We start from the raw sequence: 18,251 nt of genomic DNA, 5'->3' as shown, positions 1-18,251 counted from the left end.
GAATATTTTGTTCTTGGATTCGTAAATATGGTATTACAATCGCAGTGTTAAAGTCCGTGCTTATATAGATATGTATAAATAGATTACGAAGAACGACCGATCCGGTTGCGGTGAAGGAGAGAGATAGATAAAACGCGACATGAATCACTACTCACAGCGAACACAGAGTCAGGGCGGCGCGCGGGTAATGCGCGGGTGGCGCGGGGCGTACGGAGAATAGCCGAACGGAACGAAACGAACCCACGATTGCTACAAACAGTTGTACAGTCATCCCCGGTGAGACAACTTGCATCGTTCGTTGCTTATTCATATTATCTTTTTGGGATCAAAATTATTAACACCTTGGCTGATAAAGAAGCGCTGCTACCTACATTAGCTATTCCAGCAGAAAAGAAAGCTACGAAACGATGTACCAGTGGAGTGTGTGACGATAATTTAGGTGTATATGTGTGAGTGCGGCGTGGATCGTCGCGCAATTATTAACGATGATTCACTTGTGCGCGGGTGAAATGCAGCCTATCGGACTTGTTGACATTTATTCTGTAAGCGTAAACAAATGATATCGTGATCGTGACAGCCATATTATAATGGTGGATTGATTCATACCCCGTGGTAAGATTTTATCAACATTCTTTTAGTTGATAGTATTTCACATTTTAATTCAATTAATTTATATTACTTACAACTACATTACATTTAGTAATTTTTAAAGCCTTAAATTTTATCTTATCATAAGTAGGTAAGTACCTACAATTTCTATCTAACCTACGTTAATCATTTATGATAAACGATTAAATCGTTAATCATCTATCTTAAAAGAAATAAGAAAATGCTTCATGCAGAGACAGATGCCCCTTTGTACAGGGTGTGAAGATATATTCTCTGCATATTGCTTTTTTATGTTATTTCTAACTTTTTACGATTTTTATATTTTTATTTCTTTTGTAAAAAGAAATATGAATAGATTTACATTTAGTACTATCTGAGCAGATACTGATATATATCTACACAGATATAATGCAATATATTCAAATAAGGATGATACAAGTTTTTAGATTTGGAAGGCAAAGTAGGTAAGAAGGCAAATAATTAAGAGATACATATGCGAATAGTTAAAATTAGTTACTGTTTATACTAACACAATGTACGCAATATGTGGTACAGTAATAAATAACTTATAGTTAAACCGGTAAAGCGTTCTTTCTAACAGTGTAAAGAAGTTATGGTGTAAAGTATAATGCAATATAGGCTGGCGGCTAACACAGGCGTCGCCAGGGCCGCCTGGCTTGGCGCCAGGCCGGCGGGCGGCGGCCAACCGCCGGGATTCCTTTGTCTCATTACAACACTGACATGTTATTTTGCCTTCTACAATAACTATCATTACATTAGAAAGTAAACATAAAGATGACATTTTCAAACCTATATTGCTGATAAGATTATTTCCAAAATGACATCACATAAATATTAATCTGTACTAACAAAATAGACGAGCTATTGCTTGGTATTTATGTATTAATTTATCGATAGTATTATTTAAAAGTTGACCTCCGCAATTTAAAATTGGATGGACAGTCTCGCACACTACATAGTATACAGTGCGTGTCTGTGTGCGTATTTATTTGCCGGTTCCATCATAAAGTGGTCAGAGCGGTTAGTTTGTCTCCGGTTCTCTGAAATTGTAACGCCTTCTCGGAATACACCAACGCAGTCGTTCACAAACGACGAGTGAACGCAAAGCGAGGTCGACATTGCCGCGCTACTACTTATTTTAAGATTAGATTAGTACTAACGTAGGTATTGAACTTTTAATATAAAAATTTACACATTCAAATATATATTCAGTGTACGCCTTGAAATGATGTAAAATAATTTATTTCATTGCAAGCTAATTCTGTTATATATATATATATATATATATATATATATATATAGAGGTATATATCTTTATATTAGAATAATTATTTTTAACATTGCATTATTAAATTGCGCCAAATTAACATATAATTGGATGATGGTTATTGATATTAAAGAGTTATTCATAAGACCAAAACAACAATGAAATTATGTATACTTTAACGGGCGGGGATATCCTCGGCGACTCGCACAAGTTTGCGGCTACGTAACGGTGATGTCAGACACACACTACACAGCAATAGAAATAGAGGCACATGCGCATTGCGTCATTTATAGCTCCACTGTCGCAAGTTGCAATGCTGCGTCTTGTTAACTCTCCTAATCATTAACGCGGATATAAAATATCAATAATTTTTAACACTTGAAAGTGATTTTTGATTATGGAGTAAAATTGAAAATTTCAGGTACTTAATGTACTAATATAAGGTATCTAATATTCTCACTACTTGGTGTTTATCTATACTAATATTATAAAGCTGAAGAGTTTGTTTGAACGCGTTAATATCAGGAAGTAATAGTTCGAATTGAAAAATTATTTTTGCGTTAAATACAACATTTATCGAGGAAGGCTTTAGGCTATAAAACATCACGCTGCAACTATGAGGAGCAAAGAAATAATGGAATATTTGAAAAAAAACGGGAAAAAATGAGGGCAACATCCTTGAGGGCTTCAATGATGCCCGAAACAACTATTCCACGCCGACGAAGTCGCGGGCATAGCTAGTTGTAAATAACCGACAATATGTATTTATTATTGTATCACATTTTATGTAAAAAAACAAATAGCCTTGTTTTAATAAATTGACTTACATATGAAATATTGCTTTTCAGGATGAAAAGAGGCAGGCAAGATGCCGCTCACTCAAGAAAATCGTTTAGATAGTAACTTTTCCAACAACAATGATCAGAGTTATCTACATAAGAAGTTTAAGAAAATGGCATCAACAATTTCGGTGTCTCAATTAAACACAAACAAAGCATTAGAAACTCGACAAATAGAATCTGATGTAATACAGTCTAACAGTAATGCCTTAATTTCCAACGGGAGTATCGCTGCAGCTCATCCAGAAATAGAAAAAATAAAAGAAAATCCAGAAAAACATGAAGATCAATACATGGGAAAAATTGTACAAACTAATTGTAATGTAAATGCTAGGTTAAGTAATGTAATCAATAAGGTTCAAGTATCTGGTCAAACCAGTTTTACTGATGAATTTTCAAATAAGACTGAGCACTTTGAAAATGACTTTATAAAGGATGCTTCTAATGGAACATTAGGTGGACGTTATGTATGCCCCTATTGTAAATTGTCTTGTGCCAAGCCTTCAGTTCTTCAAAAACATATCAGAGCTCACACAAACGAGAGACCTTACCCTTGTGTACCTTGCGGTTTTGCTTTTAAAACAAAATCTAATTTATACAAACATAGGAGGTCTAGGACACATGCTTTGAGGTTACAAGGCTCAGATGTTAACGTTGCTATCGAAGACGAATCTGGAGGATCAGAAAGCGATACGTCTTTACCTCCTACATCGATATCTGACACTGGTTCAGATTCTTCTTTAGCACGACAAGAAAATTTTAAAAGTAATGAGCTGTCCTGTATTGAATTATCTGACTATGCGTCGCCAAGTGCGAATTTATCGTCTGGTGATAACATTAAATCCAAATCAATTTACAAACCTAAGTTCAGAGTAGAATGTTATCAAGAATCCGATGAAAAAGATAAAGCAAAGAAAACAATGTCGCCAAACGCCGAATTTCTTACTGAACATATCTCAAAAATTATATCAGATAATGAAGCTATTGTAGATGTCACAGATACACCTTTACAAAAGAAATATGGAAAAATCAAGCAGATGGCCGAAAGCAAGCAGCTTTTAAGTGAGTGTTTGGAAATAAAACAGGAATCAACGCCACTAAATCTTACTAAAAATGGCAATGAAATGGAAAGTTCATTTAGGAAAAGATCTCACTCAGAAAGTTTTTCTCACCTAGATCTCCAAAAACATCCACTAAATCCAGAAGGATCTATTATAAAAGATCTTCTTCTAAAAACAAAATCCAATTGCTTGACATCTAATACAGGGGAACTAATAGATGGGTTAGGACCATTATTTATATGCCCTCTTTGCCAGATAGTATATAGAAGTGCGGACAATTTGGAAATACATAGGCTGTATTACTGCAAAGGTAACCTCAGTAACATGCAAATTAATTCTCAAAAAGACTTAAAAATTGTAAGACCTGAAAACGTATTTGTAAGAAGCAATTCTATCAATGTCCGTTTACCTGAAGCGACACCGAATTCAATAACCAAATTACCTCTACGAAGTAAACCGGATAATCTCGTCATAACTAAAACTGAATCAAATGAGATAGTAGCCCCTTTACCTTCACCTGGGCCTCTACTAGGAAATACAAGACTTGTAGACACAAGGACTCCTGAATACACAAGGAAATCCGAAAACGTTAAAATTAAATCTACACACAGTCCGAAACGACGAATTGACAGCAGATCGGAAACTTACAGTCCTAGATTAATTGAAAATATTTCACCTCGAACAGATTTGTATCCTCAAGCGAAAATTCGCTGCGTGGATGGTAATACTATAACTACTCGCTCGTTGGAAGATATATCCCATCACATGCGAACTAATTCTACTTCTCTTCAAATGTTTGGAGGAGAAGTTAAAATCGTTAATCATTCAGGCGGAACAACTACTTTGCGTATAGAACCAAGTAAAAATCAATTATCACCAATACTAATACAGCAAAGTTTATCTCCATCAAAACTAACCAATGAAACCGAAGCGAGTAGCATAGTAGTCAGATCAGGATTACAATCAGGCGGAACTATGGTTCATAATCCACCGACACCAAAAGAATTAATTAATGCTCCACAAACACCAAGAATGTCGTCAATATCGACTTCTGGAAATTTACCGAGAATGCGGGATATAACACATTTTCAATTTCCACCATTAAGTGCTATAACAGCATATAATCCTTTAACGCTGCCACCATTAAGTCCGTCATCATCCCCAAGTGGTGCCACAACAATTCTTCATGGAGGAAAACTAATTCCTCATGTACCAGGAATACCCGGACCGAACACACCAGGGGTATTTCAGGAGAATCCAATTTCACAAATAAAACATGATGACCCCAGTAAAAACAGCAAAAGTACAACAAAATCAATTAGAGACGAAGCTAATAACTGTTCTTCAAATATTTCAACTTCGAAAGTCAGTTTAAAATATGATATATCGAGAAACACTGGAAGTCCAGTAAAACGATTAGTTTCTTCCGAGTTTAAGCAAAGTATGCAGGACAATTTAATTGAAACACCAACGTATGTGTCGGCAATACCAATAATAAAAGTAAACAATGTAGAGGAATCATGTAATAATACAAAATCATATTCAGCAATCAATAAATCAATAACCTCAAGACAAGAAGTGTCACTTAAAAGAAATTACATAGAAACTATACCCAGGACACCAGTTCTCAAAGAAAACACTGATTATCCACTAAATAAATTAAAAGTCAGGGATATAATCACTTTAAACGTTGCAGGAAAATGTATAGAAAATAAAACAGATGAGGTGAAAAATTTCAATTTCGAAAACTTAATAACCAAGGTAGAAATATTTAATAATCAAATGCAAAGTTCAACGGATGTTCAAAAAAATGAAGAGGTGGATAGTACTGGTATGCCAAATGAAAGATCAGAAACATCATATTTTCAAAAGAACATTACTTCTAAAGCAACTTCAGAAGAAAGAAAACCTAAGTTTTTACGACCATCGACTTTACCGTTGAAGCCTGGCACATTCACACCTAAACGGCACCATGGTATAACACCTAACGCAAACACTATGCCCTTGGTGTCACCGGAGACCCCACGTCCGGCAAAGGCTTATGGGCAGCTTTATTTGAATGGAAATGCTTATACTTACTTAGGTTTGAAGTGTTCTACAAAGGTGTTCTATTGCACTATCAATCGACCACAGCCTACATACGTTCCTAATCAACACTTCTTATCAATGTACAGCAATTGGCAGGTATATATAGCTATATATTTTGTTTTTAAATCACACATTTACTTTTACATAGGTACGCGTAGTACCTTTGTGTTGTTATTACTAACGAATTATTAAATTTACAGTTACTATCGGAACTGACGCCAGATCCACTCGGATTATCAACGTCAATAGCTATGTCTCTCTATGACTCACGCCATCGTCCTCAAAAAACTTCTATAGCAACCATCAAACAAGATCTCATACTGACTCATTCTTCAAAATGGAATAAAAATTTGAAAGAAATTATGCAGGTTAGTATTAAATTACCTCACTTTACAGGTGATCTACTTATCTACTCTTCTACTTAAAATTTGTCTTCGACTCCGCCTGCGTAAAACGTAAAATCCTGTTAATATCCTTTATAGGAATTTCAGAAAATCGTTTCTTAGGGCATCTGTAGACCACACCACACCTGTAACCTACATGCCAAATTTACATACAAGTCTAGACCTAGCGGTTTGGGCTGTGCGTTGCTGTCAGTCAGTCTCTAAGTAACAGAAGAGTTTTATATACGAGTACATATATGGATTGAAAATACATAGAAACACAATTATTTATAAATATATTTAAATCGTGATAATCGTGGCAAGTGGAAAGAGGTGGTCTCTGCCTACCCCTCCGGGAAAGAGGCGTGATTTTATGTATGCATATTTAAATAAGAAGCTTCCGCGCATTTTCTAAAAGTAAATCAAGGGAAAAGCTTAATAACTTTGGATTCTTCTTCTAGGAATCTAGGCGATGGGCTAGCAACCTGTCACTATCTGAATTTTAATTCCAACATTTATGCCAACCAGTTAAATCTCACTTTCGTGTCTATTTGATTATGTCTACCCCGCAAGGTGTTTTAGTAATAATATAGTTGACAAAGTATGTATAAATTATAACTATTTCATTAGATTTTTATCGAGGTAATTAGGTATTGGTCAAAAAGATTATAATAGGTTAGTGGTTGATGGACTCAAACACTACCTGTATAAATGGATTATAAAAATTAAATATTTTTAAGCAACACTTAAAAGTAGTTTGGTCACAAACAGTTATTATGTAATTTAAATAAAAACAATAATGTAATATTGTTCTATTTCAATCTATGGTAGATTTCTATTTCGTTGAAAATAATCTTAAATCATATCACTAAACTTAAAATATTTTATAATTATATTCCTAGTAAGATAGGAATGAATCGCTTTCTTATAATTGTGTAACATTCCTAGGACAAAACTAAATTACGGCTTGTTCTATCTTACTGCGCAATATATTCGAATTTTCACTTGGTCAAAACTTAGTAGCAATAAACTTAATAAGAGACAATTTCACATTATTTTAATGACTACAATTAGTGTTTTTACTTTTATTTCAGACTCATACAATAGCAGAAAGTAAGAAACATGATGAGAATAAACTTCAGTTATTAGATGCAACAACACCAAAAAAAGAACTTGCTGGAGGATTCGAGAGCAATGAGGAATATACGTATGTACGTGGTCGTGGCAGAGGAAGATATGTTTGTTCCGAATGTGGAATACGTTGTAAGAAACCATCAATGTTAAAGAAGCATATCCGTACTCACACAGATGTGCGGCCGTACACTTGTACTCATTGCGCTTTTAGGTTGGTATTTGATGTTATATATTTTAGAGAACTTTATATCTACAGTGTGGTTTCCGGCACTTTACAATAGGACTACTCTATTTCTGATGATGTAATGATGATGTTGTAAGTATAAGGCAACTAAGGCATAGGCCAATAAATTTGGGATTCATCTTGACGGCGATGGGCTAGCAACGTGATAGGTTTGCGGCTTAACCCAGGCTCCTCTCCAGAGTAGAGAAGATGCAACAGGTCGGTGCGCATATAATTACGAAACTTTCTCGAAGTTTCGTTTCCAAACAAATTACTTTGAAAATTTTTAATGTAAGTTTAGTTTTAGATACTTTCTTTCTTTTAATAATTCGGCTCAAATCTTATGGAGGAAGTTTATATTTCTTAGTAAGTATTCAATGACGATGTCGTCCAACATAGAGAGGTTTACACTTTTAGTTACAGTTTCTACTGCATACATAATAATGTATGCAGTAGAAACTGTAACTAAAAGTGTAAACCTCTCTATGTTGTATATATCGAATACAACATTTATAACTTTAGTAATAACTAAAGTTATAAATGTTGTATTCGAATGATCAAAAAATACCATTCTTCTCATGTTTGCAGTTTTAAAACAAAAGGAAATTTGACGAAACACATGAAGAGTAAGGCGCATTACAAAAAATGTTGTGAATTAGGAATCAATCCAAACGAAGATAACGATGGCGAAGGTGGTGAAATGATGCAGTGTTCAGGGGAAACTGATGATGACACAGAATCTGATGGAGATGAAGGCAACGAGGGAGAGACTGAATCTAGCGGTAAATACTTTTATATCCTGAACGAAGTTGGTTAGTTTAGTGATACTTAGTTACTTCAATTAACAATTGTTACAATGTCAAGAAATACTTTAATACTTTGAGTCCAAGGAATTACTATCCTAAGATTTGAAGTATCAGTTTAATTATTTGGGCATTGTAATATTATACTCTTGCCTTGAGCAATACCACACCGTTCTAACGCGCGGCTTTACCGCGCGAATATAGCCCCACCTCCAAAAGAATATTGGTTGTTCGCAAACCCACGGGCACTTTAGTTTTTACCGGGATGAAAGGTACTCTATGCCCATCTCCGTACTCCACACTTTATAATTTCATGTAGATCGGTTCAGTAGTTTAGCATTGAAGAGGTAAAATAACAAACTCACTTTCGCATTAATAATCTTACTAGCTTTTACCCGCAGCTTCGCCCGCGTGAATTTAGCGTCATCAATGAATTTAAATTTAACGTCATCTAAAAAAGGCGACAAAATTAGCATCACATACAAAGGAATGCAGTTGAAGTAACTGTAAAAAATTAACAAACAAATAAACAATCTCACTTTTGCATTTATAATATTAGTGTGGATTAGTATGATAAAAAAGCATACTCGTTAGGTAAATAAGAAAAACTTGAAATATAAATATTTAATCTGATAAGTTTTAATTGGTGCGCTATATACTAGAAATGTTACATATATACGTAACATTTAGACAAAATAATGTACCAAATCTGTCAGCCTTGTTAATAAAACACTGTTTATTTTCAGATACTGAAGCTTGCAAATCAAGATTACCGGAACATGAAGCGGCGCATTGTTTATTATCGCTAGGAGGTTCTCGTCCAACGACGACTACTACTCCTGGTTTGATAACAAGTGCGCGACCATCCACCTATCCGTACACTCCAGTAGGGTTAGATAAATTATCTTCAGACATAACACAAGAAAAACTTATTAGCATCAGCGGCACTTCAGTTGATTCTGGAGTGGACATTGAAAATGAACCAATGGATCTTAGCAAGAACGAATCAAAACCATTTCCCAGCATTCCTGAAATCCCAACCGCTCGAGAGTCGAGTGTTCTTGCATCACTGGCTTCAAACACAGCTAAGCTTCCACAGCATCAGACTCAATGGTCAAATGGAGAGCCAATGTTACACACTTATTTGACAGAACGCGCGCTTCTAGATTCTAAAATAAAACAAAGTCAACTCACATCCAATTTAACCAAATTAAGGAAAATAGAATTGGATAAATCTGCTTTAACCGAAAACAATAAAGCCGTTGAAACCAATATCAATATTTCAATTTCCAGTAAAGGCACTACATGTTCACCTAAAATTTCTCCGAAAAATAATTACAATACACAGATGACTGAAAATGATAATCTAAAAAGTTTAGCTCCGTCAACAGAAGACAGTCTATGTAAAGTAAGGGAGTCTCCACTACCCGAAAATATACCGACCGAAATGAAGAAGATACGGGCATCAACTCAAAGTAATTCCGAAAATGCAAAATACGTAGTATCAGAGTATTTAAAACAAGCTAGACTAAATATGAAATTACAAGAAGAAAATTTTACCGATAATACAAAAGATGATGGTAATAACATAAAAGACAATGAAGACACTATTCATGTTAATGATGTCAGCGCTGATGCAGAATCCTTGAAATTGCCAACTTTAGATCATGATCCGGTTGCAAGGAAAGTTGTTATTGGAGTTGGTGGTGTGGCGTTTAAAGTTAGTAAAGGAAAGGAATTTGAAAATGCGTCTTTTTCGCCTGGACGACTTATGGAAGATGGACGGAGAGTGTGCGACTTCTGCAATAAGACATTCACGAAACCTTCTCAACTCAGATTGCATCTTAATATACATTATATGGAGAGGCCTTTCCGATGCAGTGTTTGTGCAGTTAGTTTCAGAACAAGAGGACATCTCCAAAAACACGAACGTTCAGGTTCTCATCACAACAAAGTGTCAATGACATCGACATTCGGAGCGGCGACTTCTTTTAATCCTCGCCCTTTCCGATGTTCTGATTGTAACATTGCGTTTAGAATTCATGGGCATTTAGCTAAACATCTAAGAAGCAAGATGCATGTAATGCGGCTAGAATGTTTATTCAAGTTGCCTTTTGGGACATTTACTGAAATCGAACGGGCTGGAGTTAGTTTAACAGATATTGATACGACCGATTGCGCAAGTTCACTCGCCAGTTTACAGTCCCTTGCTCAGAAGCTTCACGAGAGAGATCCAACCAAATTGGACTTTCTAGAAGGCGGCAGTGCTGTCACATCGACAGCAACTGCTAGTAAAGACTCTTCTGATGATGAAGAAACTGGTTTGGACAAAATGTACATTGATAGTGAAAGAGACAGTGAGAAAAAGACTAACGAAAATATTGAAGGACTGAATGGAGAAACACGAGTTAATTGTAGTGCCACAGATAATTAGTGCCAAAATTAATTTGATAAGTAGGATATTTTAATGTGCAATTTTGTTTAATTGTTAATTTAAGATGTAAGTCTTCATACTGGGGTTTGACTCGGGATTTGTAAAAACAAAATTATGCGCTTTAATTATATACATATTTGAATTTAGTTTCAATATAATTGCAAGTACCTTGTAAATATTTGAAATCGATATAATTTTAAAATTGTTACATTTGCTTCCATTATAAGGCTTACGATACGATATTTGTTACTAAATAAGAAAAATGTTAAAAGTTCCGAACTTCAAAAATTTTGAAGTTTTAACTTAAAAGTGGTCCAGGTTTAGGTAACGTTTAAAATATCAGTGAGACATATTACAAACAATTTGAGATGTAGTGAAGTTTATCTTCTAACGTACCGTTCTACTTTTTGTATGTATTTTTATAAAATATATACCATGACGTATTTACACTGTGTGAAATCTACTTCCAAAATCCCTAAAGTTATACTATTGGCATATCAAGTTCCAGAAACGAAATTTTAGATATATGTATAAAATCCTTGAAGAGTCTTCCATATCGAAATTGTACTTGAGCTAGATGTTTTAAAAATTTGTAACTCTTCATGTGGGTGAATATTTGACGAGTGTGGAAGTTCCAAACCACAACGATTAAGCTTCTATCTAATTTATCATTAATCATATAAAATTTAAAAAATAATACAACCATATTTTTCAATCTATTAGAGGGTACTGTGATCAAGCCTTGTATACATGATTACCTATACAAGGCTTCATAATATAACTATCAAGTAATAAGCAAAAAAATTCACTTTCGAATTAATATTAGTTGGGATAAACACTTCTTCGTTTGTGATTTTTTCCATTAACTTATTTTCTCCATTCTTCTCCAGCACCTCATCACAAATCCCTCTATCCTTTCCTGTCTTTCTGTATCTGTCCGCTTCGTATCTGTATAAGGCCATGCTCCAAATGTATGTTTTAATTAGTCGATTTTTACATATGTTTGAGCAAAATAAATCTTTTCTATTTTTGAAAGTAGTTTTTGCTATTCTTATTCTCGGTTTAATATTCTGTGAGCATCATGATTTTCCATGCATAATAATACTGCCTAAATTTTGGAATTTGTAAACTTGTTTTACTTTTTGATTATTGAGCTTAACTGATTGTTTTTTATTTTGATTTTTGGATGCTGACGTTTTTTTGTGCAGTCGTTTTTTTGTGTGAAGAAGTGTTATTCAGAATAAGATAAAAAAAGAACTTCTTTTAAAACGATAGAAAAAAGGAGAGGGAAAATTATAGGCCATTTAATTTACGGAAAGAGAGGAAGAGATTATTTGGATCAAATAAAGCAAAAAGTAAACTTTACAACATACATTAAGTAAAAAATTAACAAAGAGATGAATGGAGGTAGCTCCACTTAACTCCACCGAAAAAAGAGTTAGCTCTTAAATTTAAGAAGAAGAAGAAGGGATGAAAACATGTCTTGGACAGTATGAGACGTACAATGTGGGGAAGATCTCAAACTTACGGAACTGCGAGTAAAATAAATAAAACGATTAGATATTAATTAAAATATGGATAAAAGATTATTCGATTATAAAGTATTGTATCTTCATCGTTAGAGATAATTGTATTTAAATAAAAATTTACAAAAAATTATCATCTCAAAACTAAGGGTGTTAATTTTTAAGCTTGTGTCGTATGAGTTTCGGTTTCAACTACGAGATAATTACGCGATAAATATAAAAGAAAATATATTTACCACCAAATTTCTGAGCTCAGTTCGGAACAAAAGGATATTTCGCTAATTGGTAACTTTTTGGGAAGGTATATCATTTTACCATGTATGCATACTCGTACTTAGTATGTAGCAAGTCTCAAAATTATGTAACAATTATGTAGGTACATATTACGAAAGTGACATATCAATTATTTAAAATTATATAGCAGCTCACAAAAAAATGGGTAAGCATGGATTTAATAAAGTCGATATACAACAATTAAAAGATGGTTAAATATTATCATACAAACAAAATGTGGTAAATTGAGTACAGAGGCAAGTATCTTTGTCCATGAGAGGCATATCGAAGCATATAGATAATCTGTGAATAGCTTATGGTCCATGTAACCATAACATATATTTACTTTCATAAAACAGAGTAAGGCGGTTAATGCAATGGGGAAGTAAATAATCTGAAACCTCCATATAAAAAAATGACCCATGTGACATTTTGGTAATAAGTTGTTATATGTATATAAAATTTATTTAAAAATAAAATAAAAAAAATAATCTAGCTACCTTATTCAGCTTAGCTGGTGCAGAGCTCTGAACGAAAAACAATTTGATAAATAAGTGTATTGGTCTCCCACACCACCAAGCAAAAACTATTTAAGTATATAATAATGGTGATAATTTATAAACGAACTTTGAAACTTAAGAGTATAAAATGAATAAAATATGTAAAAATATGTGTTTTAGATGTATTATTAATGTGTATATATTGGATAAATGAAAGACTTGTCAAATATTTACTCATTTATTGTTTATACCTACATAATAATTATACATTGTATGGATGGATACTTTACAATAGTAAGAATAATAAAGTAAATGAAATATTTGTAGTCTTCTTTTTTCAGCGAGCATCAAAAACAACCACTGAAATATAAGTTCAGGATAATTTTAATAATATTGATGTACGAAAAAAGTATGCAGGGATAGTGGCAAGTTAAAAGAAGTATTCTGTGGCTACTGTTCCAGGAAAGCAGTGCTATTTATATGTAAATGTTTAAACATTTTTATAAGGTCAAAGTGATATAGACTCAATTAGTAACATAACATAATACAAACATAACATAACAACATAAATATGAAGACCCTAACCCAAATGCATAACTTTTAAACAAAACATGAAACTTCAAAACCTAATCTGGTCAAACTATTTTGGTTGGAGTTAGGTTATTTATCATGCAGGACTGAAACAAGCAGAATAATTAGTAAAAAAAAAATACAAAATTTTCATACAACAACAAATTTACTTACCAGCAAAACATGCACATAGGAATTAACCAAGACACTGTATCTTCTAAAGTGAGAACCAATAGTAGAATATGATAAATAAATATTTCATAAAGCCAAGCATGACAATAGGCTATTTGACTGTATTAAAAATATACATTCCTTTTATGTCATCAGTCTTAATACTATTTTTTTGGAGCGATTTGTAATAACGCGAGATAAAAATATTGCATTATTTAAACAAAATCCGTCTCAGAAAATTAGGTTTTTATATGCAGCTGTCACGTGACTAAAAACGAACGTGATTGGCTATTTCTATTATGACGTCAATTATCCATAAACAGACTGTCGATCATACCGTTCCTTAGTGTTCGCTATTATTTTTCAAGATTTTATAAGTGTTTGATCGCTCAGGATTACTCAGATAACATAGGTATTTAATACTGGAAACCAATTCCGCGAAAGCTGACAGTCGAAACCTACCAAAAGTGGACGCAATAATGGTTGGAAGAAGAAATCTGGATTGTCTTTGAAGAAGACAATCCAGATTTCTATGCTGCCGAACTGAGGAATGTGAAAACATTAATGTAAGTATATCTTGGTAACCACTGATCTTAGATCATGATCTGAAACCACTTCTTGCGAATATTCAAATCCATCGGCATAGAAAAAAACAGTTTCGTAGGAGATTTTATTGTTGTATTAGTGCATTGAGGCACTGCACAACATTTATAGGAACTCATTTTAATAATTTTCAAACATATGACATGGCACAAGTTAAATAAAACAAGAGAAAATCAAAACTTTTCGAAACACCAACAAGCTTTGTATGATATTTACACGAAATTTACGTCACTGCATGCCATGGCCGCCATATTGCTAAAAGTCGCGTTTTGGCGGCATATTTGAATATTTCATTTTCTTTTTCGATTTGTTAATAAAATAGCTGTAATAAAGGCAGAAAAGTATTTTTGTAGGGCTCCTTATAAACAAATAAATACCCTAAGATAGTTTTTAGAACTTTGTCAAATAGCCTATTCAGTGATCCCAAAAACATTATAAGTAATTATCTTTTGTGAAAATTTAATTAAAAAATAAATAGATACTTATTACTTTATTAAAATTTTAATTCTTTTTTTTCTGTGTAATGTCAAATATTACACACATAAAATAAAGAATTAAAATTTTCTAAACAAATTTTTGAAACACGTTAATGAAACATGTTCAAATTATGTTCATGAAACATGTTCAAATTATTTTTGTTTTGAAGTTTTTATTATGTACATATTGTCAAACCAAATATTTTTCTTCTTTGTAATGTTTAAAGAGAAGGGGGATATTTTACATGGTCAGACTGATATAATGGCAAAATAATAGGATTCGGTTTTTGCCAAGAAACCTAACTAATACATAATTTTAAAAGGATACATCTCTTAGTCCGCTTCTTATACATGATTCTATATCCACATTCTCTACATCTGATTGGGTCTTTTGGTTTTATTTCATTTTCTTTATGACATTCTGAAAAAATAAAAATATAATTAATACAACAACATTGTTAAAATGCAACAAAATAAAATACAGAAATTGAATTGCAAAGTTATTTTTACAATAGCAGACCCTATTGGAATTTTTTCCAGTCAACATTTAAAAAGGAATACCCAAACTCATAATGGCATTGCACAAAAGCATTGAGGATGTGTTATAAGAATTTACTGATGATTCCATGTAGTGACTTGTAGTTCACTTGTAGTGCCGTGTGGTTCCCGGCACCAATACAAAAAAGAATAGGACCACTCCATCTCTTTCCCATGGATGTCCTAAAAGGCGACTAGGCGACTACTTTTTAGGCGATAGGCTAGCAACTTGTCACTATTCAAATCTCAATTCTATCTTAAAGCCAAATAGCTGAACGTGGCCTATCAGTCCGCTCAGGACTGTTGGCTCTGTCTACCCCGCAAGGGATATAGACGTGATTACATGTATGTATGTATGACTTGTAGTTAACACTTTGCTTTTCACCCACCAACCCAACCTATTTATTAAATTACTGGCCCCACACAGTTTGAACATAACATGAATAAATGCTGAATAGTCCTGGCTTTTAAAGACCTTTAACCAAGTATTTTACTGAAATACTAAATTTGGGAAACCATACAAAATATTATAAAAAAATATTGTAATGGTACCTTTTGCCTGCGGCTCCGCGCGGATACTAAAGTTTGGAATTGCAAGGAGGAAAACAGCTATTGGGGGCTGATAAACCTGTAGAAAGTAATACATACCTCCACATACATAAATCATAATTTTGGTAACTGACTGGTCTTTACTTGTATCGGCCATGGTAGAAAGGTATATTTACTCGTTTGGATTCTCTGATGTTATAGGTATTTTGGCATAAACAGCTCACAGTACGTTGCACAAATATTCTTTAATTCCTTTTTCTAGGTTGATACTTTTTACCACATATATCTTTTTATTTAAATGATAGCACACCACAAAACAAAAAACCACCTGTCCGCTTTTTGCTTGAATTAATTTAAACGAAAATAAAAAATGGGATGACATCGATGACAATGACAAGACACCATCCTTAGAGGCCTCAGACCAGATTAATTATTAATTACAAAATCTATGGTTAGTTAAGGGATGTGAAGGCCATTCTTTCCTAAAATTATCGATTGAAAGAAAAATTGAGAAGAAAGATTGTTTTTTTTTTCAAGTTTGCAATTATAATGTTAAAATAAATCAATTTATTGAAAAATAAGATTGATGACATAATAACTGATCTCTTAACAGTAAAATCTGTTTTTACATATAATAATCATTTTATTACCAAATCAAAGTCAAATCGGGTATGAAAGAAGATATTTATTTTCAAAATGATTTATTACATGATAAAGTTAAAGCTCCCAATGCTTTAGATTGAAAATGCCGTAATTGTTCAACTTGATTCAGAAATAACAATGATATATCTGTTTCTTTCTCACATCAGTGGTTTTACGGAGAAGTAAAGTAAAGTAAAGTAAAAAGAATTTATTCAAAGAACACCATAACAAAAAGACAAAAAAGGAAACAAAAATATGTACAAAAACAAACATGTAGTATGGTGCTCCTTTTGCTGGCGCGGACGCCATCGAACTTTACCGCTTTGTTTACGTTTTTCCCGAGTTTTTTAGACTATGTACGAAGCTGTGCTAATATTAATCGAAAATAAACTATAAGCTGAAGTGTTCTATAGCATATTGTGGCCTATGCCCAAGCAAAAATAGGCCGAATCTAACCATTCACCGGTAAGTGGTTAATATTAGTATTTAAGAAAAATCTTCTTTGTTGTGAGTTTTCTAGAAACCTATAATATTCTTAATATTTCATTCACATCGAAAACACGGGTGCTAGTGTCGAACACCATCGAACATAGAATAAACATCGATAAATTAGGGTCTAAGTTATGTTCTAGTATTTTTTTTTTTCGTTTTAGTTTACCAAGGAACTAATCTGCGTGATGGGTATACATGATTGGCATAGAAAATATCCGGCCAGGAACAAACAACAGGTTCTCCATGCATAAAACCTTACTGAAGATCATTCCTTTGAAGGCGGTCGAGCTCGAATAATCGTTCCTGCTACAGGCCTCTTCTAGGGGCACGAAAGAACAATCGACTTTACAACAATCTTTTGGCACTCGCTTATCATAAAGTTTATATAATTTAGTCAAAACGAAATCTCGCGGATTCAAAAGACCATAAATACTTCAAAGAAAAAATAAACTAAGAGAAAAATTGCTATTATTTCTCTTATTTATTGATATCATTTATCTCTTAACCCTTTAAACGTGAATGTTATGGAGTGATCCGACAAACATTTTGTGCACATCATAATAACGTTTAATCAAATATTTAAATAAAAAACTACACTTTGCACTGGGATCAGGACAGCTAATAAAAATCTAAAAATTAAACTGTTTCTCGAAATAAGGCAGTTAGAATGGCAGGGTATTAATAATATTTGATTTCCAAACACTTTTTATCAGAATGACATTGGTGATAGATAAAATATTGTTGGACCTTGAATTATAGCCAAGATAGTTAGGATTCTCAATATAGAACCAAATCACAGACGTATTAAACTTTATAGGTAAAACTGTGATCGGAAATGAACAATCTTAACTCACTCATCTATCGATAAAATATTTTAGACTAAACGAACAAGTGAACATCTCTAGTCCGCCATGTTGATCACCCGTTTTGGCGTTTTATTTAGGGTACCTATGCAGGAAAAGTACATGTTAAGGCAACTCCAGAATATCTAAACTTAAAAGAAAATTATAACGTCCGTATGATTTAAACGTAGTGAAGTGACTACATTCT

The 18,251-nt window shown here is 33.3% G+C and overlaps 2 protein-coding genes across 2 annotated transcripts; one reads left to right on the top strand and one right to left on the bottom strand.

Annotated features, from left to right (window-relative positions):
• The first annotated feature begins 238 nt into the window (after positions 1–238).
• Positions 239–11,307, top strand: LOC106137812 (uncharacterized). The gene is made up of 6 exons (XM_060952770.1): positions 239–612; positions 2,746–5,981; positions 6,086–6,253; positions 7,363–7,613; positions 8,214–8,407; positions 9,175–11,307. Exons 2-6 carry the CDS (start codon positions 2,766–2,768, stop codon positions 10,860–10,862), a joined length of 5,517 nt encoding a protein of 1,838 aa, XP_060808753.1. The 5' UTR covers positions 239–612; positions 2,746–2,765; the 3' UTR covers positions 10,863–11,307.
• Positions 11,308–12,692: 1,385 nt separating this feature from the next.
• On the bottom strand, positions 12,693–16,500 carry LOC132903760 (DNA-directed RNA polymerases I, II, and III subunit RPABC4). Its single transcript, XM_060952779.1, has 3 exons — positions 16,167–16,500; positions 15,310–15,402; positions 12,693–13,521 (listed from the first exon to the last, which is right to left on the bottom strand). Exons 1-3 carry the CDS (start codon positions 16,222–16,224, stop codon positions 13,499–13,501), a joined length of 174 nt encoding a protein of 57 aa, XP_060808762.1. The 5' UTR covers positions 16,225–16,500; the 3' UTR covers positions 12,693–13,498.
• Positions 16,501–18,251: the final 1,751 nt, after the last annotated feature.

Source organism: Amyelois transitella, chromosome 3 (assembly GCF_032362555.1).
Source record: "Amyelois transitella isolate CPQ chromosome 3, ilAmyTran1.1, whole genome shotgun sequence".
Lineage (NCBI taxonomy): Eukaryota > Metazoa > Arthropoda > Insecta > Lepidoptera > Pyralidae > Amyelois > Amyelois transitella.
This window is presented reverse-complemented; position numbering and strand designations above follow the sequence as displayed.